This window comes from Falco naumanni, chromosome Z (genome assembly GCF_017639655.2).
Source record: "Falco naumanni isolate bFalNau1 chromosome Z, bFalNau1.pat, whole genome shotgun sequence".
Lineage (NCBI taxonomy): Eukaryota > Metazoa > Chordata > Aves > Falconiformes > Falconidae > Falco > Falco naumanni.
The window spans coordinates 18,387,145-18,413,446 of NC_054080.1; the positions used below are offsets into that span (position 1 = coordinate 18,387,145).

General features: G+C 40.8%; 2 protein-coding genes across 5 annotated transcripts; both read right to left on the reverse strand.

The window, feature by feature from the left end:
* Positions 1 to 1,771: 1,771 nt before the first annotated feature.
* On the reverse strand, positions 1,772 to 13,767 carry LOC121081179 (general transcription factor IIH subunit 2). Of its 4 annotated transcripts, none has more exons than XM_040580004.1 (16): positions 13,568 to 13,767; positions 13,176 to 13,298; positions 13,010 to 13,087; positions 12,242 to 12,278; positions 11,526 to 11,612; positions 10,466 to 10,516; positions 9,939 to 9,993; positions 9,025 to 9,130; positions 7,849 to 7,939; positions 7,587 to 7,674; positions 6,935 to 7,042; positions 5,689 to 5,752; positions 4,706 to 4,809; positions 2,954 to 3,056; positions 2,619 to 2,658; positions 1,772 to 2,201 (listed from the first exon to the last, which is right to left on the reverse strand). In XM_040580004.1, the coding sequence occupies exons 2-16, from the start codon at positions 13,229 to 13,231 to the stop codon at positions 2,082 to 2,084; spliced, it is 1,188 nt and encodes a 395-aa protein (XP_040435938.1). In that variant the 5' UTR covers positions 13,232 to 13,298; positions 13,568 to 13,767; the 3' UTR covers positions 1,772 to 2,081. The 4 variants fall into 4 exon arrangements, with proteins under 4 accessions (XP_040435938.1, XP_040435937.1, XP_040435936.1 ...); XM_040580003.1 differs by having other exon boundaries at positions 13,176 to 13,302; XM_040580002.1 differs by lacking the exon at positions 13,568 to 13,767 and having other exon boundaries at positions 13,176 to 13,501.
* Positions 13,768 to 13,965: 198 nt separating this feature from the next.
* MARVELD2 (MARVEL domain containing 2) lies at positions 13,966 to 24,208 on the reverse strand. Its single transcript, XM_040580276.1, has 6 exons — positions 22,826 to 24,208; positions 21,286 to 21,318; positions 20,012 to 20,148; positions 18,965 to 19,136; positions 18,455 to 18,505; positions 13,966 to 17,491 (listed from the first exon to the last, which is right to left on the reverse strand). The coding sequence occupies exons 1-6, from the start codon at positions 23,966 to 23,968 to the stop codon at positions 17,375 to 17,377; spliced, it is 1,653 nt and encodes a 550-aa protein (XP_040436210.1). The 5' UTR covers positions 23,969 to 24,208; the 3' UTR covers positions 13,966 to 17,374.
* Positions 24,209 to 26,302: the final 2,094 nt, after the last annotated feature.

Consider the following 26,302-nt stretch of genomic DNA (forward strand, 5'->3'; position numbering starts at 1 on the left):
CTGCTAACAACCTCTCTGATTGACTAATCTGGTAGCAGATACAGTAAATGACAAAATACAAGAATTAAGCAGGTTGTAGATTCCCACAAGCAAAGGAGACTTGAGATCCAGTGAATCCCAGTCGAAGAGTGCAGAGGAAGGAAGCATTTCCTCCATGCTGCTTTAAAAACAAAGGCCACAGCTTCTGTGTTCTTTGCATGTCAGAAAAATGCTACCCCAATAGCCATTTTCCAGGAGCTAGTTTGAACTGCTCTTCCTATCCAGTGAGAAGGATGTGAAAGTACAAAGCTGAATTATTACCCAGACTGCCAGCAGACGATTGAGGTATATGGCCACAACTTCTATACAGCTTCTATTTATTTTGGTGCCTAGCAAGAGGAAGAGCTAGAACAGATTGAAACTGATTTGACAAACCTGGTTTTCCATTAAGAAATGCCAATTTTCAAGATGTAATTATCAGAAAACTTCAACAGTGTCATCAGTATCAGAGTATCTACAAGCCAGATGCTTAGGGTGTTCCTTTGGCTTGGAATGGTGTACTAAGCCATACCAAAAGCCATGAATATGTCCTTTTTCTGCTAGTTTGTAGGACACTTTACAATTACAGGCACTGAAATCACCTGATAGCACAAAGGGTTTATAGGGATGTTTGACTTGGGACAAAATGAAATACAGATGCCAAAACAGTAATTTTTCACGTTTACCACATTCTATCCAGACTGCATACATAAATAGTAGAAAAAGCAGAGAAGGAGCTATGTTCACAATTTTAAATTTGCGTATTTAAAGGACTTGAAATGAAAACTGCCTGTGAAAACTGAAAAGAAGCATGTATCGTTTATATGTGGTGACTGTGAGAAACAGGGAACAAGCTTAAGATAGGGGTTTGCTCTTTTTGTTTGTTTGCCCTTTTAAAATTCAGTGATTAGGTCAGATTATTGTTGTTCCTAATCTGACAACAAAGCTCACAGTTTTAAAAATTAAGATACATCAGCACCTGAGTAACTCTGGAGGTACTACAAATGTCACAAGATGGCTTCAGAAACCCAGTGCGATGTACTGCTCTGGACACGGTACCATCACAACCTCCTTTTACTGAGGTCTAGCATGTGACATTCTCACAAGTTCAAACTGCAATCACACTTGGAACAGACACTGTAAAATGGCAGAATGTCTTGCACTTGTCTCAATTTCCATTCCTCAATATTCAGATCAGGACACATGCCTGCATTTCTACCCCCATCTCATTGTCTGTTGCTCCAGGGGTTTAGCCAAGGAGAAAATACGACTTGCAATTCTGTCTATTCATTCTAGCCTCAGAATCAAGATACTATCACTGTCTTCAATACTGTGATCATCAAGCAATAGTTTGTATAAACTGAGGTCTTACACCTCAGCAAATGCACTGCCCTTCAGTGACCTTGAACTCCTAAAAGAAAGTGAAACTTAAACACACCTGCAGAAGTAGCAGTTATAGAATTCAGTCAGCTTTGGGTTGTCCCATAAAAACCTAAAATGTGTTTTCAGCACATTTATAATAGCTGTATTTGAGTTGCTTTACTGAAGGCCAAGGTGAATAACCACAATACTTGACATTAATATTTCAAATGTCCCCTGACTAATTGCTCAACATCTTTGTTAAATTCTTACAAAAAAATATTTTGATCTATAGAACTCCACCATTCATAAAAAACACATGCTTATAACAATCAATACATATTTTCAGGGCTTATTTTTTTCACAAATATTGAAACAAAGATGAACCACCACATTATCACAGAAAGCAGTTTTATCACTTTCACATTTACAAATATATATGGTAGTCACAGTAACAAAGACAGAGCTTTTCAGACAAGAACAAAGAAAATAAATCAGATACAGATAATTCAAGAATATTAACAGTAGCAAAATCATTAATACATTAGATGAAAATTAAAGTTTGTTCCTATGCCAGTGTTCATCCTTCTGTTATCATCCAGGTCCTTCTTGTTTTGACTCAGTGAAAGCTATGGCTGAATAAACAGAATAGCTTCATGCAAGATTGATATAGATATGACAGTTCCTAAAAAACAGAGATGATGTCATACAGATATGGGAGCAGGGCGTTCATGAATGCAGCCAGGACAGCAGTGAAGAGAATCATGAACAAACACATCACACTCCACACAAAATGCATTCTGGCACACTTTACATATGTAAACCTGTGTGGGAAAGATAAAAAAAAACAAGTCAAATTAGAAAAAAATTGTAATTTATCATAGCACCACAGTAGGGCAACAATTGTGTCTTCAAGACAATGTAAGCAGACTATATTGCTAACATCACAGAAACCCAACTGAAATAACATTTCTAATAGCAAGTATGTCCAAAGGGCTGAGCTCAAGCCACTATACATGCTTCCAAATGGCTAAGAGTGGAAGCTTATTTATACAACTCTAGGAAATCCCTTTTATAGACTTTGCAGTCTAAAAGGCATGGACTCTGTAACAGAGAACTCCAGTCAACCATGAGATAAACTTCCACAAATATTTTTCTGTTCTTTAGAAGACCATACTGAAGAATGATCTCCACTTCTAGCACCCTTCAATGCAAATTCCAATGCAGTTCAACATACTTACATTTTGATCTTTCATTTCTCTCTGGCAGCCCTGACAATACCTAAAAGCAAAATTTTGTATTTTAACTGAAAAATATAACAAGAGTGTGTAAATTTAAAAAAATCTCATACGTAGTAACAATTTACGGCAATTATTTCAACTATTCAACTAAACACACAGGGTAACTATTAGTGGGAAATACAAGTATTTCTTATTGCCTAAGGTGCCGCAAACCACCTGAGCATTCAACAGTGTCTCCAGCAGCAAAGAAGCTGCTGCTGGCTATTCTTCCGTGAAAAAAAAAACAACCACAGGGTCCACAAGCACACTCATTATCACAAATATGATTTGCATACCGTTCCCCCTGATACTCTTCCAGAGGAACTTCCTGAAAGGCATCCAAAGGAAACAAGTGATGGTAAGACCGAGCCAGGTGAGGTGCAGACACTAGTGTAAGACCTGCAAAACCAGAAACATCAAATTTATCACGAGAGGACTCACTGAAAACCTTTTCTAATACAAAACGGTTCTAATACAACAATGGTTCTGCTGCTTCACATCACCAGTTAAAATGGTGGCCAACTACAAAGGTCTACTGCAGCCTGCTAAAATACTGCTGAAATCACATCTTAGCCCTGTTTCAGCAAACACAGGTCTGCTAGTTTTGGCTGGGACAGAGTTAATTTTGTTCTACTACAAGGTATGTTTTGCTACAAACAGCATTTACAAGACAAGGATGTTTTCCTTCTTGTTGAGCAGCACTTAAACAGAGCCAAGGCCTTTTCTGCTTCTCACCCCACCACCGAGGAGACTGGAGGTGTACAGGGATCTGGGAGGGGACACAGTGGGACAGCTGACCCCAGCTGACCCAAGGGATACTCCACACCATATGATGTCATGGTCTGCAATAAAAGCTGGGGGAAGAAGGAAGAGGGGTGACATTCACAGTTATGGCATCTGCCTTCTCAATTAACTGTTATCCATGATGGAGCCCTGCTTTCCTGGCGATGGCTGCTGATGGGAAGTAGTGAATTATTCCTTACTTTGCTTGGCTTGTGCACATGGCTCTTGCTTTACATATTAAATTGTCTTCATCTAAACCCACAAGTTTTCTCACTTTTACCCTTCCAATTCTCCTCCCCATCCCACCGTGGTGAAATGAGTGAGCAGCTGCATGGTGCTTAGCTGCTGGCTGGAGATAAACCATGACAACAGGTTAGCTGGGGCATGGGCTGGCACAAACTTCTTAATCGCTCATTCACGTACAGTGTATACTTCTGAGCTCTTGTTATGCTGACAGCTGCAGCTGTGGAGAATCTGTTGCTGATATACAGGATTTCTCCAGTTACACTATTACCTTCCTGAAATGAAATTCAAACTGAGACGAAAACCTTGACATGAAACTAACACAGGGTGACCCATAACTAGAATTAGTTTACTCTTTTGCCAAATACACGCATCTTGAAAATACCTATCGTGTTTTAGTCATAAGCTTGTAGAAGCTAACAGGAGGACAGCTTCCACTCACACAATATTAATACTATAAAAAAATGCTAATTCTACCTCCCACCCTCATTAAGGGACAGAGACACCATTGGTTGCACATCCTTTAACATTTGCAAGACCAAAGGGCTTCCATTTACAATTCTAAAGCCTTCCATGTGTCACAATGCAGCCTGCCCTTGGGTTCAACTTTGAAACCTTTCATCCACATATTCCAGGAGGTGAGAGGGTATTTCTGTCCTTTTACTCCAAACCACTCTCTATCCTCATGGCCTTGCATTGAGGAGTATGAAACACTGGTGTGTCTGTTAAATCAGGATTCTTGAGGTAATTATTACCATTCACATGTGAATCACCCTTCTTCTCCCCTTTGTTTTAGGGCTTTTAGTTTATAACATTATACACTAGTGAATATGACACAGCTTTACTGTTACAGATATAGTTCTGAAAGTGTCTTGTAAAAAGCTGACATCCCAGGACACAGGAATGCAAGTTTCTTAAAGCAGAGCTGGCTTTCAATTCCTAAGTACAGCTGAATTTTTCTACCCCTTAACTCTCTTATCTCTAATTCATAATTCGTCTATTCACCTTTTCTTGCTACTCACCACAGATTTTGCATTCCACAGGAAGTTCACAGTATTTGGCTCTGCACTGGGGACAGAAATATCCACCCAGTGTAAGACCTGGCTCACTGTTGTTTTCCAGTTGCCTAGGGTAGAGAGAGACAATTTAATACCTAAGAGATAACAATACCATAATAATACGTAATTACAAATACTACACAGTTCTCACAGCAAATAGTTTCAAATGTTTCAGTAGCTTCCAGGTAACAATTCCACATGTATGGAAGTGTCAGAAAGTAACTGATATGGTCAGTAACAGCAACGACATTTTCCCACAGACACAGAATGAAGACTGAATTTTCCCACGTAAAGGAGTCAATGTATCTTTAAAAAACAAAGTTATGAACGATAACAGTATTAGTATTTCTACTCACACACACACACAAATATTCTTTATGACTTTCAAGATGCACATTAGTGCTTATTCTTTTAAGCAGCGGACACCGTTTCCTTCTGAAAATTCAGACTGCGCTATCATCTCTGAAAACCATGATTCCTTTCATCAAGAAGAGCACTCGTACACTAATCAAATGAAGTCCCTATTTCAAACTTCCCTTTAAGGTCACATTAGTAGACAGATACATACTTTATTCCAGATAATATCCTTCACGCTTATCTTTATCTTTATAGTGATAATAATACTTGAATCAAGAAATGCAAGTAGAACTGGGAATTACTTTAATACCTTGTAGCTCCCTTGTGTTCTAATCACTGCAGAACTCAACTAAAAGCCACTTATTATCTTCAAAAAAATGTTCATGTACATTTTAAAAAGTGTATTTAATAAAGGTTACTATAGCCACACACTGAATGTGTAAATGAAAATACCAATTTCTACTGAGAAGTCAGAAGAGGTGACTATTTTTTTCATGTTATTTTACATTTTCACTGACAAAGTTTTCTAAATATGACATATTATTACTGAATTCTGATCAGTTCACTGAATTCTAATCAACTCTACTTACACCATACTAAAGGATGGCTTTGCATCTTGATCTGATAGAGAAGCAATAGTATGCTGAGGAAAACCTAAGGAGAAAAACATCCTGTATTATCAATTTTAAACGTGCAAGTAATCTTTCAGCTTCTTACTTCAATGGAGAAGTTCAAAGTTTATTCTAAACATTAAGGCCTACCTCTTTTCCCCCTCCCCCCGTGTTTCTTACTACAGGAAAAGTAATACACTCCTAGTAGGTATCAAACTCTTCCTAAAGATCTCTACCTACATCCACCAACAAATCCTTCATTGTACTTCCTCCAACTGAAAAAAAATCTTTTCAGACTTCATATTAACTGAAGCTAACTGGAAACACATTTGTGAAGAACAGCTAAAAAGAAAAAGCTGTGCAATGGCAGAAAAGCAAAAAAAGCACTACACAAATGTTCAGTTGAACAATGGTTTCTAATTAAGGTGAAAATATTTTTATATGCAGACACCAAGCTTATATTGCCCTTCCAAGTGCAGTATATGACAGATGAGACTATACCACTTCACAGAGGCTGCAACAGATAAAATTCTTTTTACCATTTATTTTTTCAGTTCATGTCAAGTGGGCAGTTAATTTTTCTGACTGCTACTCAGACTTTACCTATAACCAATAAATCTCTTCAGTATTTAAATCTATACATAAAAATACATACATTCTTATCTGTGAAAATGGGTGGATGAAAGTGAGAAACCAGTGATCTAATTTGTGGCATTAGAGTTTCTTTTGTGATTTAACTTCAGGTTTAACTCTAGGCTTAGATTTATTGCAAAATACATCAGCAGAAGAAAAGGTACCTAATCCATTTGTTGAAAGAACACCACAACAGTGCTCCTCATGTGCTACACATGGACAAGCAGATAGCAATTAAGGTTATAATAATTGCTTTCTGCAGGGGAAAAAAACAGGGAGAAACAAAATAGTTTTTTGTCCTTCATTTCTGAGCATTATATTTATACCAATTACTGTACAAGCAGTATCATTCCACTTTATAGTTTCCAACTGCAGTTGAGTAATTTGTCTTATTTAATTCTTAACTTTACTTTGCAGGAAAAACATCAAGAAAATTGATATCTATTTAGCAAAATATAAGTTAAAGAAAACCCAATTGTGCAATGTCTTTATTATGCTTCTAATTATTTGTATGGCTTTAACACAGAAGATGCAGTGAAAAAGACAAGATGTGCAAATCTTGTGCTAGGAGTTTAACAAAACTATATCCTACCCATTCGAATAAGGGAGCACTCAGAACTTGAATTGGCAGGTGGAGGACTAACATGATGCATCAGCAGTTCCTTATAATGACTTTCATCTAAAATAACATGGTATGTTCCTGTCACAAAGAAAGAGATGCCTTACTTTCACATTATGAGCAGGTAAGAATACAAACATATCCTCCATATGACAGAAAACAACTTAAGTAATTTAGCCAATCCTGTTCTAAGAAAAGTCCTGTTAATGCTACTGAAAATTACAAGTTTTAAAATTAATAACACCAGAATGTAATTAGATATGATAGCCCACAGCATTTTCTCCAACATTACATTGTAGTAATGATATTGTAAGAGTTACCACTGTAGTAATAGATATGAACATGTTAAATTAATTAAGCTCCACATCACATTGTTTTATATATGGAACACTAGGTTTTAAAATATATATATTTCTTCTCTCTAGAGATGCAGCTACTAGCTGATAATAATTTCTCTCAATACTGTGCATTTTGTAGATTACAAACCATTACATCTTCTGCCAGCACAACAGAATATTCATCCTAAAACATCAAAATGCGTTAATGAATATATGACAAAATTAGTGACTTATTTTCAACTTTAAACTTGCATTAATAGTGTAACTACTGAACTCTGGATACATACCACCAGTTTCTCGGGCAAGTACTGTACAAACTCGAACTTCAGCACTTAAGCCGATGACAGATACTCTGATCTTAACTGCTTTTAAACACTTCAAATGGGGAAAAAAAAAAAGCATACTCAAATTCATATGCAGAATAGAAAACAGTAAAAATGTTCAAAGTTTTAAATGAAAATTAATTGTTGATGACACTGCAACTGTCTGGGTTTGGTCTAATAGCTTGGATGTTCAATGCTATTATACAGTCAAACTTCACTTCTATACCTTAATTAGATCATAGATGTTGGCTGGATCGCATGTTGTCAGACTGCTGAAGACTACCAAAACCTCTCTGCTTGTATGTCCTGGCATGTGCCTAAAGAAAGTATGCAATTAATTTAATTCTGTACATTAAGCTACTTGTATGCTAAAGTTTCCAAGGACTTTTAACATAGTAAGTCAGAAGATGACATGATATGAAGTACCCTACAAATCATAGAAGACTGCAGTAAGATCCTTCTCTAAGCTCTAGAATTTCACCTTCCAAAAGCCAAACCTTTCCAGTATCTAAAATACAGTATTTTGATTATGCAGTTGTTATCCAATTGTTTGTTTCAATGCTTAAGTTATCCCTGTACCTTATCCATACTCTCACAGGTCAAATTCACATTCAAACTAGCAACACTGCAGTAAGTCTTCCTAACTTCTTAAAATAAAGATCTCTAACCAGTTTATAAATGTAAATCCACTATTATTAACTACTGTCTTTTAGTTCTTAATGGAAAACTCTTCCAAACATCAGTCACATAATTTTTTCTGACATTAACTGCTAGCTTTGTTCTGTCAGTGTTTCTAGCTACAATTACTGAAGTCTTACACAATTTTTATTCCATCTCAATACCTCACAGAGAAAGTTTTTTAAACTTATCCTACCCCGAATTTTACCTTTCTAAAGTATGCCAGAAACAATACCTCACAGAGAAAGTTTTTTAAACTTATCCTACCCCGAAATTTACCTTTCTAAAGTATGCCAGAAGGCCCACATTATTGTGATTCAATCATTTTTCTTTTTCCGTTCTCTTATCATTAACCCCTAACTCTGCCCTCTCTCATACCTTAGCCTGCTAGTCAAAAAATAATTGTGGGGTCTTTAATCACCATATTCATACACAATATACAACTATCTACTTTGCTTTTAAATACTATTGCCTTTTACAAGCATCACACCTCTAAACAGAAGCATCTTGCATTAGAAAACTAACTTCTGCACTACTAGCATATTTATCTTCTTAGCAGTTTGTATTGTAAGAAGACATAAAGCTGCCTTTTAAGACTCAAGTCAGCACAATGCAAGATGCTACTTGTAAAAAATACAGTCTCTACCCCTCCAAAAATTCACAATCAGCATTATACTGATTATGGAAAACAAAGAAAACAAAAAACTTCCATGTATATACTAACTTTAAAGTCTGCATGGCCAAATTTAGGGAATTATATAGAGACGGCTCTCCACTGCAGTTCATATCCACTGCTTTCTGCAGAGCAGTTATGTGCTTTTTTGAGTTACCTGTAAGTGAAAAAAAAACAATTCACCTGAAATTACAAGTTAAGAGAATTAAAATACTTAAACTACACATTTTATTAAATGTACAACAGTTTTCAAACTGTGACTTGTGACTCTGTGTTCCTCCTTAGAAACTGACCTTTTGATCAGAATTTAGAAAAGGATGAAACAATATATTAACAGAAACACATTTCCTCCACAGGCACTCAATTGTCAGAAACTTTAGGAGGTCAAAAAGAATAAGGTCCCTGTTGCATATCAATAAACGCTTAACATGAATGTGAAGTGTCTCACAAAGTGTTTCAGCAAAACCAGACTTTAGTTTCCTCGGTTATTCTCAAAGTACTGTTCAAAGACTGACTGATCTCAGATTCCTCTGTAAAGTTGCTCCAGTCTTACAGGTGAATAAACAGAAGAAATTATGACTTCATCTCTGAAGCCACATGGATTGCTAGTGAGAGAGGCAGGAACTGAAGAAACTCTGCTTTTTAACATCTGATCAGAAGACAGATGTCATAAAATACAAAATTAACAAACGGGATAAGAAATTAACTATAGGGGGAAACAAAACATACTTTAGTTGCAACCTGCATAAGACTTCATCATGAACAAGCACACGATAACAATTCTAGATCAAAACAGATCAAAATAAAGACTCTGGTTTCATATAACTTGCAATAACTTCTCTTTACATTAAAAATACTATGTTAACCCTACTTCACTTTCAGCAGTATCATCCAGGCAGAACTTACAACGTCAATGCAATAGATGAAAACATCTCCAATTTTAAGAAAATATACTACCTCCCTACCTGAGAGTTCTGTCATTTTTTCAGCTCTTTTACTCTTGGTTACAATTAAGCCAATCTGGAGAAGAAAAAAAAAGCAAAACTTTTCTTACCAAATTTAAAAATGAGTTGATTTAAATTTTTGCTATATTTTGCCCAAGACTTCTTCATGATAAAATTACTTAATAATAAAAGTTTTCCTCTAAGCGTAACAACAGCAGCAGAACACTATGCATCCGTCAACATACATTCCAGTACTTTTGCCACAAGGCACAAAAAAACCCCCTTCAAATTCTAAATGCCTAAAAGAAACATATAATCAGGTCTTCTGTATTAGAATTTATGTTTAGGAAAAAGAGAATATATGGGTTCTTATTTTCATTAGTTCAGGCAGAGAAACAAGAATTTCACTAGACTGATAGAGTGGAAGGAAAGAAGAACCAGTAGGGGTGGGAAGAACACATCAACTGAAAACAGTTTACTAGATAGTGGTAAAACTAAAGCTAACCCTTAAAATAGTTTTCAGTTGTTTATTGCATGGCTGTACATACCTGACTAATAGGATTTTGATCAAAATACTCTTCAACAAAATATTCCAGTAACTATAAAGAAAAGTTAAGGCCATTAAAAACTAAATACAGTTTTATTCCACATGCATTAAGTAGTCCTCGCTTGCAAAACATCCAGTATCACAAAAAAAACCCCACCAACAAACAAAGTTGGGGAAAAAAATGGGGGGAAATAAGCCTCTCCTTTCCATTCTCCTCTCAGTGTTGCCCTTCCATTCTCCTCTTTCTCCTTCCTCCCATGTTACCAATGCAATGTAAATTTCAGAAACTAGCCACCCCTTATTTTACTCATAGAATACCAGAATCGTTTAGGTTGGAAAGGACCCCTAAGATCAGGCCCAACTGTTAACCCAACACTGCCAAGTCCACCACTAAACCACGTCCCTGAGTGCCACATCTACATGTATTTTAAGTCTTCACTTTAACATATAAAGTTCCAGACTACTATTGGTTCAAACAGAGGTTTATGCTACACCAAAAAGCACAAATCCATACAAAATCATCAAACTCCAGGGTTTCAATGTTTAGCGTGTTGTTAGAGATGAACTGTACATCTTGTACCATATGGTCAAGTCCTTCACAGTCTGAAGCAGCAATCTAATTCAACTCCTGTCTAGCATCCATTTTCAAACTAGAATTCATAAAAACACAACTGTAAGATTAAAAAAAAAAGGCAAAAAAAGCAGCTAGATGTGTCATGAAAGCACGTTTGTTCTTTTATCCTTAATTACAGGCAACACTTGAACTTAATTTCCACATTTTCATAATGTGTCTTTCCATTGTATGTTCTTACAAAGTGCTTTTCCTGTACTGAAGTACTTGTGCAAAGCAAATTAATGTCATATTGATTTTACTATTCAGAAACAGGAAAATTACAGACTAGCAACAGAAATAAAGCGGGAAAAAGGTATAGATTAGAGGAGAGATGAGGCTATGAATGTGATCTCATCACAGGAGACTGCCATTCTTTTAAATGCAAGATGGAACTGGTTTACAGAGAAACAGTGGATTAGTAAGATACAACTTTTGAGTACAGAAATACCTTCAAAGTGCAAGTAAGTCTGTCTGGTTTTAAATCTTGGTCCTCCATTGTTCTTGATCCATCGACAACCACGTAAAGGTGACGCATCTGCATTTTCACCATAAGTGATAATCACTAACAGAACAGATATTTAGATGAACTGCTCACTATTCCATTTACTTTAAAAAGCAACTACTTACTCCCCCAAGCAGGCAAAATGCAGTACACTGAGCTATACAATCAACAGCAACTGAAAAAATAATGCAATTTTTCCTCTTCTCCTTCAAAATGAAAGAAAAAAGCTATACTGAGAAATGCACGCTGTTCTTTTCCTCTCACCGCAAGCTACAAAATATGCACAGTTTACACGTTCGCCTCTTCATCTGAAGAGCTCAGTGTTGTACCATGTTGTTGTTTACAACTAATTTGAATTATGCCCATTTTTCACATCGAAAAAAGGACAGTGCATGTCCACACAGTGTGGATGATCTCACTGCTGTTGCACAACATACCATCATACAGTGAACATGCCAAACCTCCACCTCTGAACACTCTTCATATCCCACACTGCCAATGAACAAAGAATGTTTTTTTTTTTTAAAAAAAGTTTGGTAGAAAATTGCGAGCTTTGGTCTCAAGCACATTAAGTCAGCAAAAGTGTATTTCAGACCAGGCACACCACCTCTATTCAAGTAGTTCTAGACACACAGCAGACAAGCGTTAAGACATTAGCATACCATTCCAAGTCGAACTTGTCCATGGTGTTCACAGAGTCTAATAAAACAAAATAGGATTTCAGTAAGATACAAATGAGTGAATGGTTCCTAAAACAAAAGTCCAATTGTCCTATAAGTCCAAAAAGCCCTAAACCAAATCTAATACTAAACTTCTAACAAATATGAAGCAATAACAAACCGCAGACACTTACACTAAAAAAAAGACAATTGAATTACAAGCATATTTCACACCTCTCAGAAAACAAAAATCTACTGCTTACTACCTGATTTAAGGGAATTTAAAAATATTACCCAAATTTGAGTATTTTTACATAACCTCAAATAAAACAAATCTAGATTTTATCTAGCAACTTTTCTCACAATCTGAAACACAAATGTGGTGCCACGATACCAAAACCCAGCTTGAAGCACAATTTTTATATTAAAAAAAGTTTAAGGATTTTCTCTAAAAAGTGCAAATTGCAACTGCAGTGCTCTGCACCATGTTTCTTCAGATCAAGACCTCGTCTCTTTAGCTAGTCTACATCTGGATTATTTAGCCTGCATCAAACCTTAAGATTCAAGATCAAAATAGATGTTACTGCTTTTTTTCTGGCACAATTAGTAAGTAGCAGGCAAGAAGCATGCATCTTGGCTGCTCTGACAGGGTAAGGACACAAAAATACATTGCCAGCCTGCTTACTCAAGCTAGAGCTTGCAGTTTAAGAATGATTAAGTCCTTACAACTGACCAGACCAGTATTATTAGCAAGCTCGTGGCAACACATACCTTTTCCTCTTTGCCTTGAAAAGAAGGTCCTCGATGGTCGCTTTCAGCGAGCCGGATTCATCTTCCTTCAAAATCTCCCTACGCAAAACAGACTGTTACTGAGCAGAAGGGAGATTTTTCATGTCTTCCGTCAATAAGAAAGCGAGGAGGGAAAAGGAAAGCATACCACGTCCTTTCGTAACCGCCTTCCCAGCGCTTGGTCCGTTCGGGCTCGTCCTCCATCTCCGCGGCTTCGCTCTGCCGCTGGGATGGGCGGCTGGGGCTGGCTCCGGCTCAGGAGGCGCGACGCCTGCCTTCCGGAAAGCCCCGTTACAGTGCCGCGCGGCGGCTGAGGGGCCTGTGAGGCGGGACCGGCCCCGGGCGGGCCGCCGGCGGCTGGGAGCGCTGAGGGGACCCGGCCGGGCGCGTCGTCCGCCCTTGCTGTCAGGCCCAGGCGTCCCGCCGCGACGACCCGGAACCACCAGCGGCCGCGCCGTTCCGTCTCGGTGCGCCGCTAACCCCTCCCGGGTGCCGCATGGGCCGCGGAGCGGTGGTTCCGGGAGGAAGGGCGGCACTCACCGGCAGCCCAGGGACTAACGTGCCCTCACGGGAGGGAGCGAGGCGGGGTCCGGTGGCTGTCACCGATAACGGCGGGTCGGACCGGCCCTGCGCTTTAGCATTCTCTGAGGCCGCCCCCGCCCAGCCCGGGCGGGAAATGGACGGTCGCGGGGGAGCTGGGCCTGTCAGCGGCCCCGGTGAGCGGCGGCCGCCGGCGCTTCCGAGCCCGGAAGTGCCGCCGCGCGTGGCGGGCTGGGCGGGCTGGGCGGGCTGGCTGGGCGCTGGGCACTGCCCGCCGCGGCCGCGCCGCCCTCCTCAGATGGGCCGGGGCGAGAAAACACAACAAATATGTCGTGGGCCGAGATAAGGACAGGGAGAAATCACTCTGCAATTAACATCACCGTCAAAACAGATGCAACTTAGGAAAATCAGTTTCGTTTATTACTGTTCACATCAGAGTAGTACTAATGAGAGCTACAGCTGTTGCTCTCGCGTGTTCTCACTCTCCTGCTGCAATTGCTGCACAGATTTTTTCCCCCTCAATATGGTGTCCAGAGGTGCCACCACCATTGCTGATGGGCTTGGCCTTGGCCGTAGGTGGGTCCATCTTGCAGCCGGCTGGAGCCGGCTCTATCAAATATGGAGGAAGCTTCTAGCAGCTTCTCACAGAAGCCAACCCTGTAGCCCCCTGACTGCCAAAACCTTGCCATGCAAACCTGTTATAGTTTACCTGTCCAATTAAATGAGATTTATTAAAGCAAGCGACAAGTACACACACACCACACCCTCCTTTGTTCATGGTTTTATACTCCTTTCCTTCCAGTATATATGTCCCTTGTAGGAGTTTTTAACTAATTCTCACTCAGTTTCCTCCTAATTTCTGTCTTGCATTTGACTGGCTTCAACTCCCAGCTGTTGATTCTTATTTCATTAATCTCAATTCCTCTGAGAGATAAAAATGTTTCTTTGACTAGTATTTTCCTTTGGCACGTTAGGAGCACTGCTGACAAGACCCTTTTCAGTCCTCCATTGATATGATTAGAACAAAACCAGCTCAACAATTGTATACACCAACAGTGCCTGCTTGGCATTGTTGATGTCCATAACAGATCCAGGACTGAGCAAGTGATTTACTGTAATGGTCACCATGTGTTGCCCTGCTGGGCTTCCTAAGCTGCAAAGGTAAATAAATGCCTTCTCCTTGGGCTCCATGCTCAGCATGGCTCACTGCCATCCACTGCAATAATCGGATTTGAAACCCAAAAGGCTGGCAGAAAGGGGTATTCCTATCTTCTCTCCCCAGCTCTGAAAAATCCACTCAGCCACCCTTGTGGCACTGAATAGTGAATGCTGCATCACTTAACTAAACGTAGGTGCATCGTCCTTTAGGTAAAAGTCGGGAAATGTCCAAGGACCCTTATTGTCACATGACGGATGTACAGACTGCTGCTTGGGTTGTTTATCTTTAGAAGGGACGTTTTGTCTTAAGATTCCTGTTGTACATGCTACATGGCAAAGATGAAGATTTTAAACATGGTCTGAAACTCAGACCACTGTCAGAGGGAGCCTGGAGCTGGGTCTCAGTGTCCTATGGGAGGAATACCTACTAGGGGTGTGATGTTCCAATGAAAACATCAGCCAGCTTCTTTTAAGCACTTCATAAACATCAGTTTATTCTTAAACTTGGATTCATCTTCTTCTCCTGGTACTGATGCAATGCCCAGAACTCCCACTGAGAAAAAAAATGAGAAACCTGGGTGTAGCAAGAGGTCATTTAGATTGCAGGGATTTGAACAAGGACCTCTCTTACAAAGCAAAGTTTAACAAGTATACAGCACAATAGATACAAAACACTTGGCCCAGATCTTTCATAAGGTAGAGAGGTTTACCACTTCTTTGCAAATAATAGAAACATGAACCAGAGACAGAGAGGCACCTGGAACAGAAAGGGAGAAGAAGGGGTAGCAGCGACTGTCCTCTGGTTCAGACTAATGAAAATACTGAGATGTCTTCCAGGTAGATGAGACTGAAGGCTTTCAAATGAAGAGGTGCTAAGTTTTCAAACTCTCTGTGTGCCCATGGTGCCTTGCGTTTACTTCATCCACTAAAGCTCTTGGAACTAAGTTGGTGATAAAACTGGAATGTCGACTTTATAAATATGAAAGCAGGTTCGGTAGCCATCAGGACTGTAGTGTGAATGACAAGAGCTCAAAAATCAGAAGGGATATAACTGCCAGAGGGAGGTATATTAATGCATTTCCAGTATGGAAGAACGGTGGTGGTATTACCATCACTGTTCTAAACTGGAAACAGCTTTCCTGATGTCTTTCCTTTAAGTTAAGGCAAAAGTTGAAAACTTTCTTTTAAGGAAAAAATAATTGCTAACAAAAATTTGAAATAACCTTAATCAGAGCACCTTCTTCTAACAAAATGCCTTTATATGCAACAGAATAACATGGCTGCACCCATGGCAGTTTTTTTCCAAATTAAAATGTATTTCAGAACAGACAAATTGCAGTTGTAGAAAACTGTACAAAGAAACTATCAATGCTTATAACAATTTTAGTAAGTAAAAATAGTAAACAAAGATGTTGAAAAGGATACAAAGAGAAAATTTACTGGCATATTAGAACATTTGAATATGCAAATCTATCCCCAAGATAAAATATAAAAATGTATATTGCATTTATGCAAATATGCTCTGGAAAGCATGTCTATTGAAACATTTTACCTGGCCTTATAAAGGATACTAATAATTTATACGTTGAATGAGAATAAATTTTGCTCTACTTACTCTCCAAATCCCAACACAAACAACTGCTGCCTAGACAAAAAGTCCTGTTACTTGCTGATGAAGAATAAAGTGTTTTGCCTTTAAACCCATGGATTCCTACTGAGATGACCCAGAAAAGGTATGCAGAGCATACTGGCCTACGGCAACACTAACTTGAGTCTCATCCTATATCTCTATTGTTTTAAGGCAGGGGTCCTCAAACTACGGCCTGCGGGCCAGATACGGCCCCCCAGGTTCCTCAATCCGGACCCTGGTATTTACAGACCCCCCCGCCGGGGGCTGGGGGGGGAAACCAAGCAGCCGCAGATGGCTGCCTGCCACTGCATCCGCGCCGGCCCCTGGTTAAACAGTTTGAGGACCTCTGCTTTAAGGCCATGTATAAATTCATTGCATCACCTCTAAAGAAAAAAAACCCCAAACCCAAACACCACTGCCACGACCCCTGGCCCCACTACAGTTGTGTAAATAGGAAGTTATTTTGCATCTTGTTAGGCGAAATTACAGATAATTTCTGACATACAGCAAAGCATTTAGAAATCCAGTATAAAAAGTCTTCTTAAACTTTTCAACTGCCAGAATTATTCAATACGATTGAGCACTCCACCAAACCCCAGCCAGACAAAACAGCTCAACTCTTTCTGATATCATGAAGATGCCACCTATAAATAAAATCTGAAATTGTTAATGGCATTTCTGTGCAAACTTTTGACATGGTATTTAGAACTTTCTCTAATGGGCTTTGTAAATTTGCAAATACAGTATTTTCAAATAAAGTATTTGTATTTAAAAGGCCAGGCTGTGTACTGTTTAATAAAAACAGAATGTTAGCACAGGTTTTCTAAACTTACCTGATAACTTCATAACATTGATTTAAAATTGGATATGCATACAAAACTACCAGTAGTGTACAACATCTGAATAAGCGACAAAGTGATAAAGCAATCCCCATAGGTGTACTGTTCTGACAGTAAATAAATAGTTTAAAATGCACATATCGATTTAAAAAATAGAAAATAGTATCCACAAAGGCACAGCTAAGTTTCTACATTCCAATTCATAACTTTATCATAGTGCTGAATCTGTTGTTTTATGTGAGAAAGCTTATTCTTCAGATATTCACAACGCTCCTTTTTCTCCAGAAATGCAGGATCCTGCCAAAAACATAAAACCCTTTACATTAATGTATTACACTTTCAGACTCTTCCAAGAATAGCCTATTATCATCAATTATGTTCTTGATTAAGGACAGTATATAAATAGTCTCCAAAATCACTCTTCTTCCCTGGCTACAATTTCTTATTTCCCATTTCCCATTCCTTCATGAAAGGCTGGAAAAAAGAGATTCTGCTTTTATATGCTGCAGTTACTTAGTAAACAGAGCTGGTTTTAAACAGAAATCTGCAAATAAGTCATACTATTACATAATTTACATTTTATAATTTATATTTATATAATATACATACATTATATTCTGCATTGTATTATGTCTAATAAATCCCTCCCCCTAAAAAAGTGGTAACATGGGCACAAAATTTGAATTCCATGATAAAAAAAGTATTTATAATGTATTATGTTTTTAATGGAACACAGGTACACATTCCATGTCTGCATTTAAAAATGACAATGTAAAACCTCTTGGATTACACTGAAAATTACTTTTTTCAGAGTCTAAGTTCCATGCCACAAAAAAACCCAACAAACTTCTTTTCAAGGATAAGACTTGTTTTCTGTTGTTAGCTTACTTATCTGTTGGTCATGTAAGTCACTGAATATAAACAAACTGGAGCCCCAAAAAAGCCCCAGTTGTCTGAATGCTGAACGCCAAGAGATTAGACATACTCTCAGAAGATGAAAATGCCTAGCTGTGGGGTTTTCTTCCCCCCACCCCCACATCTTGCTAATGGAATCACTATTCTTAAAACAGGTTGTTGGCATGAGCAGAGCGGATTCTGTCCTAACTTTGCCAAAGTTGTCAAAGACAAAATATACAAAGCCCTGTAGTAGCTACAGATACCCTGACCTAGCAAATTCTCCCTAGTGTCAGACATGTTTGCTATTTACACTCTCTTTATTCATTATGTATTTACTAGCAACGTAAAGATGAAAACACTCACATTTTTCTTCTTCTTGTATTCTTGCAGAACTTTTGATAGTCTTTCCTGCTCCTAATGAGAGACAGACCATTATTTTAAACACTTCCAGTGCGCTCCATATTTTCACTTAAATTCTACAAAATACTTGTCAGAAGTTAAAATCTCATTTGATCGATCCATTCCAGTTGTGACATTTTAGATGTAAACCTTGTACTTGAGAAACAGTGAAAGTATATGAATTGTAACTCACTCAAACCTGAAAGCTACTAGCATGTAGCCCGGCCCGCCCCCCCCCCCCCCCCAAAAAAAAAACCCACCACCAAAAAACCAACAGAAAAAAACATGCATACAACTTAACTGCAATTTAGTATCCTTGGACTGATGACCAAACAAGAAATAACATATTCAGGGAAACTTTCTCCTCCACCAATTCACCCCCAGCATTACAAGGCATTGTGCCCTAGCTAAAGGCAGCCAGAAATTGCCTAATACCACACCTGTTTTCCACGAGCCCATTTCACAGGTACTTACATATATGCATTCAGGATGGTGAGGAAGCTGTCTCAGCAATGCATCCAGCTCGTCAAACTTTTTTAATACAGCATGAACTTCCACAGACAGTTCTTTATACTCAGCAAACTGATCATTGAATACTGCTTTGTACCGGTCTCGCATTTCATTTGTTTGAATTGCTGGGTATTTCCTAAAAACCCCAAAGAGAAACAGCCAAAAAACCCCCAGTTTTCAAGGACTAGTTTTAAAGATAAGACTTCAACAAACACCTGGACACTTCATCTTGATAGTGTATTTCTGTATTATTTGCTAATCTCATAACCTGCTGAAATCTGCATGTCTGTAAAGCGTTGTGTGATTCTGTAATTTCACTGACAGAATGGCTGCAGCTGGAAGGTCCAATGACCCTATTCAAGCAGGGCCATCTACAGCTGGTTGCCCAGGACTGTCCAGACAGCTTTTGAGTATCTCCAAAAATGGAGACTCCATAATCTCTCTGGGCTACCTGTGCTAACCCTCACAGTGAAAAAAGGTTTTCCTAATATTCAGGTGAAACCTGTGTTTCAGCTTGTGCCCTAGTCTATGGCGAATAGTGTAAAAATTAATATATGATCTCATACTTCACCATAGAAAGGCCTACCCTTTAAAAGGGACCATGTTACAGATTTAGCAATTAGAAAGTACAAGAGTAGTCAAATTTCAGGGGCTAAAAAGACAAGTAATTTCCCATCTACTTTATTTTTTCCTAAATTGTCTCTGTGCTGGTCTTCTGCTCCCTTGGCAGTTACTGTACCTGCTAGATTCTAACATTCTGCTTTAACATTTGAGGTTTGGATGTTGTGGTTTTTTTTTTAATTTAAGATTCTTTATTTATAGTATCGGTTCTATGCCACTGATACCAGCCCTCATCCTCTCTATTTTTAACATTAGCTTAATAAAGAATTGTAAGTTCCCACAGCACATATGTGACAGAGAAACCATGAGTGTATATATGAGAAATGATGAGTGAAAAACATAACTCAAGCATTCTCCGTTAAGTTTGTTCATCAAAGTTAAGTCACTTACGCTAAGTAATCTGGCATCACTATAGGTTTAGGAATGTGGCCTGCAGGTATATGACCATTACGCAGTTCTGGTTTTCTTTCCACAGATTTAAGCTGCCTGTCAGTGACTTCTTCTTTCGGTCTGTCATCACTTTCATACTGTTTTAAAAGGAAAAAAACAGTACCTAATGTACTCAGTTTAACATCACCTGCAATATACATAAAGCACAAAATACCCAACTCATTTGAAGAAAGAGATACAAGTACTGAACAGCAGCGTAGAAGCAAATCATAGATATTTCTTACAACACTTACTATAATTAGAAAGTAAGTAAACATCTACAGTAATGTTTCCCACACAGCATCCATCTTCAATTCATCCTAACAGCAGTACCAGTGACTGGTAAGTATTTCTTGGGGCTTGGAAAGATTTTTATTATATATTTAAAAAAAGAATAAAATATTAAGGAAGTTTCCTTGGATATCAATCTAGTTTGTGAATGAACCAGAATCACTCAGTTGTCTGGAGTTCCCTTTTCCCCCTTCTTTCCTCTTGCACAATTTATCCCTTGATCCAGAAATAAAAACATGCGGAGTCTTGTTGGAACACATAAAAAAGGATCCTGATCCAGTAATGAAGCAACAGAGAAAACAGTGGTAGGAAATTCACGGTATCAGGAGACATTTAAGGATGAAATAAATACACCATAAATTCTCTGGGAATTATCAACATCTGCTGTTAAGATCCTATGCAATCTTTACAATGTAAGCAACTGCATCTTTGTGAGGCAGAAGCACTAACATTGCTGATACTTCAAAACTGGCAACAATGTCTTCGAAGCACACTCAGACACAGGAAGGAGCAACTCACAGAGCAGCCACCATTGTGCTTCCACTCGCTCTCCTCCAAGTTAAGCAGCCAGCTAGGAGGAAAGAGTCTCGAAAATCTCTAACACCTCAGACGACCTGCTGCTCTAGCCATGTCTGCCAAACTCTTGTGATAAATGCTACAGAACTTGTCACCTCATAAAAGAGGGTAAAAGCACATACAGAGGCTGTCATCAGATTTGGTATTTACAGTAAATTTTACAACCTAGCCTACCTAGTAGTAGCATCTTTACAAACTTCCAAATCTTCTAAGTAGAAGACTGTTGCCCGTGCTATGTTAAAGAATTAAACCTAATCTCTTCCAAGCCAAATAAGTAAATAAATAAATAGGTCAATCAAAACAGTCCCAAGAAAGAGACAACCATTTGGAAATACCAGTAAGCAGAAAAATAAATTCCTATTGCCTACCTTCTTTTCCGGAAAAGAGGACTGTGTTTTCATCTGTCAAAAAAATGGAAAGAACAGTAAGTTTTATTTTCAGCAAAAATAGTATGCAAAAGCACTGACTATTTAAAACCTAAACTTTCTCAAAAGCACGCTGTACAGAGAATTACATTTATATTCAGGTATGAAGAAAGTTAGTATAAGGAATATTTTCAGATCAATTGATTTTTTAAAGACTGTTTAAGAACTGTGGAACTAAAATAACCACCCAAACCCCAGAAAAACAGGATCTCCCAGATCATAGCTGTAAGGAACTGCTTGCAGGAAATAACCCATCCACTTCTCAGTCTCCTTTATTATTTCACAATCCTGCCCACACTGACACCCTGCAGCCTAATTCATTGTTTATAAAATACAACAGTACACTAACCCACAGCTCCACCAGCAGCTGTTTTGCACAGTACTCTCCACAGCCTAATCCATATATTATAAAAGTATTCCCTTTAGAAATATTAAGTAATTGGAATAAAAAAACATGGATAGCAACAGGGAAGAGTGATTGAACACCTTCTATATAATTTCAGCACTCACCTCACTCTTGAAGGACATACTGAAAGTTGGTTAAAAAACTTTTCTCAATAAGCTGCAATGTACTTTTCAAAAGGGATCTCAGTTTTATGCAAGATGGTGGAACAGAAACCAGTGTTAAATGAAAATACTGCAAATGAGACTGCAGTCAAAGAGCAGAGGAAATACCACTTTAAGCGCACTCTCTCCTACTAAAATCACTTAAATGCTGACCCTTCCTTAAGTTAGGCATATGTAGACTTCACATACATTAATTTTTATGCTATATTATGTTTCATTAATTTGTTAAAAGGTTTTTCTGGTGTTTTCACGTGAAGGAGGTTTTACACAAATTCCTTTGAACTCTCTAGTTGAGAGTGGCAATTCTCTACTATTACAGTTTATCATTAACTAGGTGGGTACTGCATGCTTCTATTAAGGGCAAGGCCAGCAGAAATGCAAAATACTTGATGTGCAAAAGATGAAACTGACTGAAATCTAAGACACCAAGATCTTGCCAATTCTGTTACAACTATTAATTTCTGCTAACTACTGTAAGGAAAGCTGAAAAGACATAAAGAAGCAGCTTGAAGTTTTGCTTGCAAAGTAACAGTAAGTATTTCATGTTCATATTCACACTAGCACTTAATGTGCTGAAAGCACGGTTTTCAAATAAATGCTAGGTGGTTTTAAGCCTAACCCTACTGAACAGCTGAACAAGTGCATTGTTCATTTCTTCCTTTGTTTGGAAAACACACACCAGGAAATAGTTCCATCAGCTGACGCAGGAAGAAAGCTGAGTACACAAAGAGAACCGAGCTAGCTCCTTACTCAAGTGAATTAAAAAAATAAAAATAAGTCCAAAATTTTGGATCAGACATCTTAAAAATGCCAGAGACGACAATTGCTAAGACCCTGTCTATGGCATGGAAAGATCTTACAGCTGCTCCCCATCACACCATACCCAGCAGATACAAAACGGTAACTAATTACTTACCTCCTGTTCCATTAATTCCCTGTGCCTCCTAGCTCCTTCATGCCTCCATAACTTTAGAGAAATCACCGCACTAATTAGATAGATTATCACTGTGGCAAACAAGAAGATGATTGCTGCTGTCTGACCTCCCTCTACACGGCAAAAAGATGCATTTATCGGTGTCTTAAACAACTGGTAATAGCAGAGCCCGCCTCGGTTGGTGTCGTTTACATACACTATGGCAGCTGACATGTACAGAAAAAACAAGGCCACATTAATTCCAAACTCGGTCAGAGGCCACCAGTTGGAATCAAGGAGTATAGTCCGGTAGTACATCGACATGCCCAGCACCAGCAGCACTATCGTGACTACCCACGCCATTCCCGCCACTACCAGGATGAAAGGCGTTTTGGGTCCACTGTAGGAGTAGCCTCCGTAGATGCTGCTAGCCCCGTAGCCGTAGGGCTGCGAGTACCCGAACATGTTGTACCACTCGTTATCCTTGTGCACGTAGGCCGTGACACAGGCGAAGACGGCGGCGCCCAGCAGCAGCTCTGCCACGCCGAGGATCCTGAGCAGTCCGGCCCAGGACTTCATGTAGGCGTACCGCTGGTTGTAGGCCTCCACCCGCTCGCTGTACGTCTGGCCGGTGCCAGCGCGGCGCTCCAGTGACCCGAAGGGGTCCGCGGGCAGCATGGCTTCGGCCTCCTGCCGCAAGCTGTAGCTCCCGCCCGATCCTCCGAAAGGGTCCCTGAAGGAGCCGGGCACCGACCTGCGCTCTGGCGGCGGTGGGTGCGGGGAGGCCGGCGGCGAGCACTCGGCCCCGTCCGAGACGTATCTGATGTCGGAGGCCGTGCTGTCCCAGCTGGAGCCGTTGCGGCGTCTCCCTCTGAAGAACTTCTTCCACGAGTCCGGGATGAACCGCCGGACCGGCTTGAGCTCGGCCGGCCCGCTCGGGTCGCGCCGGCCCTCCCCGGGGCAGGCGACGGGGCCGAACGGGGGCTGCAGGGGGAGCGGCGGCGGCGGCAGGGGGGCGGCGGACCCCGGCTCCGCGTCCCGGGCGAGCGGGGAGCCGGCCCCGGCCCCGCGGGGCGGCGGGGACCTACCGGGCCGCCCGCCCTCTGAGCCGGCGCTCCTCGACATGCCTGGCGCCGGGCCCGGCATCAGGCGCTGCCCACCCCGCTCGGCCGCCGCTCCTTCACCTGGCGGGGGGAGGCCGGCGCCGGGCGGAGGAACAGGGCGCTGCGGCCGCAGAGCGCACGGGGAGGCCCGGCCCGAGAGCAGCCCGCGCTCCGCTGCGCGCCCGGCCCCTCTCGCCGTTCGGCCGCCCTCGGCACGGGCACCTGCGCCGCCCCGCCCGGGCGGCCTCACCCGCGCTGCCGAGCGGCCTTCGCCCGGGGCGGCGGGAGCTTCCGGCCGGCGAGCCCCGGCGGGGCGGGGGGGCCCTGCCCGAGCCGGGCGCGGCGAGCCGGCGGGCGGGGCCGGCCGCTGTCCCGGCCGCTGCTGCGGGTCGGCGGCGGAGCGGCGCCGGGGGAGCGCAGTGCCTCGTGGCCGCGGGCGGCGCGGAGCCGTCCCGGGCACGCCGAGACCCCGCGGGGCGGAGCGGGCGGCTCAGGCGAGCCCACCCACCGCCCTCGTGCCGTCCGTGCCGCCGGGGCGAGTCTGCGGCCCCCAGCGCAGGCGGTGCGAGGGGAGAGCGGCACCGGCGTGGCTGCCGCAGGGCGGGGCGGGGGGCGTCTGCCCGACGCTGCCCTTCCCGACACGGGAGGGGGGCGGTGGCAAAAAAAGGAGTCCGCACAAATCTGTTGTGCAGCCTGTGTCCCCTTAGCACATTTTGTTAATATCTTTTAGATTGTAAAAATATATTTTATTTTTTATATATTTTAGGTTCACATCAACTGTCCGCGGCAGAGTACGTGCAGCATTCCTGCGGGAGGAGTTTTACTCGCATCGTTTGTGTGGGATGTCAGTTTCTTTACGTGGACACTTCAGTCAGTGCTCCCAGAAGGTTCACACTTCCAAACAGCCATTTTTGGGAAAGTATGGCTTCTCATAAAACCTTCTAAAACTGACAGGTTAGCAAACGTGGACTCTGGAAACGTGCTGTACAAATGCAAAGGAAATAAAAATGTGTTCAAAAGAAAGAGTGGCATTACCTATCTACAGTCTCTTTCTGACCTGTTAGTCTTAATTTCTTGTTGCCTCCTTTCCTAAACATGGCTAGCTCTTACGGCTCAGAACAGGCAGGGAATGGCTTGTGACCTAGTATTCAGCTCAGGTCTGATCCTGCAAAGTTAAGGGGAAGCTGAGGAAACTTGATGCTGACTTGGCCTGCTAGCCCACTGCCGTAGCTAAAGGACTACTCTCGTGCAGACTGTGCTTTCTTTAGCAATTGTGGCATGTTCAGCTATTGTGGTGAGTTACCAGTTGATGGTTTGTTACATTCAGCCACCATCCTATTTTTCTATTTCTAATTCATCTTCCTCCATGATTGCTTGAGCTGCAGCTGGCAGAGGCTGACTGCAAGGCAGTGAGAGGGAATGCATCCCATTAATTCACATCGGTTTTGCTTTTCTCCATCTGCACAGCCGTCTCCACAGCACTCACATCAGCAGGATCCACCTGCTGGAGTCAGTCTGGTACTCCAGGATCTTTATCAGCATGAGTTTCAAACTTTAACCTGTAAAATTATTACAGCAATGGTAAGTTACTGTGGAAAAAAAATCTCACTTTTCCTGATCTCTCAGCACAGAAACTGCTGTAGAAAAGACTGCCCATGCACCATGCAAGTCTTCCCCCTTCACTGATGCTTGCTCATTTTCTGGCAGTAATAACCTTTGTTCACCACCATTAATTCAAGCCCTACACATTCTTTTCTTACATTGCTACCATCAATATTACATTTTATACCCCTGTGCCCGTCTTCTGATTTGTGCCCAGAACTCAATGCTACGTAAGCTACATGATAACCCACAGAACACATTGAAGTTCCTCTCAGTTAAAGCTTGAAATGGTATACACCCAAGTTACTAAAGAAGATACGTTATTTTAGATACCAAAACACTTTATATGTATTCAAAGTGTTTATCACATTACCATAACACATTTACAGATTGCCTCCACAGAAGACCGAATTCCCGCTGTCCATCAACTGTGTAGTTATTATGTAGATCTATCATTACCTGGCCTGCAAAATTAATTAATCTGGGATGGTCAAGCCTTAGTTAAGACACAAAACCTTTTATCAGAGGTAATTAACATAGTGTAGGTGACCCATCTGTCTGAACAGTGATTTTTGGGTCACATACCATACATGGTAACGACTTGCTTCTTGGTTGTCTCATGTCACATGATTTTTTAAAATGCACTGCAAACTTTGGTTTTGTTTACTTCACCTGGGAAAGGCTTTTTAAAGCCTTTTCAGTCTTTGATGTTACTTTAAAGGGGTTAGTGAGCAACGAAGTTCTAGTTAATATAATATGCAGGATTTCCAAAAGG

Excerpts from the sequence above, each read along its gene's own strand:
- MARVELD2 (XM_040580276.1), bottom strand. The coding sequence starts at position 23,968 with ATGCCGGGCCCGGCGCCAGGCATGTCGAGGAGCGCCGGCTCAGAGGGC. Across the intron at positions 20,149-21,285 it reads CCTCTTTTCCGGAAAAGAAG|TATGAAAGTGATGACAGACC; the intron begins GTAGGCAATAGG and ends CTTTTAAAACAG. Across the intron at positions 18,506-18,964 it reads ACCATCCTGAATGCATATAT|GAGCAGGAAAGACTATCAAA; the intron begins GTAAGTACCTGT and ends GTCTCTCATTAG.
- LOC121081179 (XM_040580004.1), bottom strand. The coding sequence starts at position 13,231 with ATGGAGGACGAGCCCGAACGGACCAAGCGCTGGGAAGGCGGTTACGAA. Across the intron at positions 13,088-13,175 it reads GGCGGTTACGAAAGGACGTG|GGAGATTTTGAAGGAAGATG; the intron begins GTATGCTTTCCT and ends TGTTTTGCGTAG. Across the intron at positions 2,659-2,953 it reads GAAGAGTATCAGGGGGAACG|GTATTGTCAGGGCTGCCAGA; the intron begins GTATGCAAATCA and ends TTTTGCTTTTAG.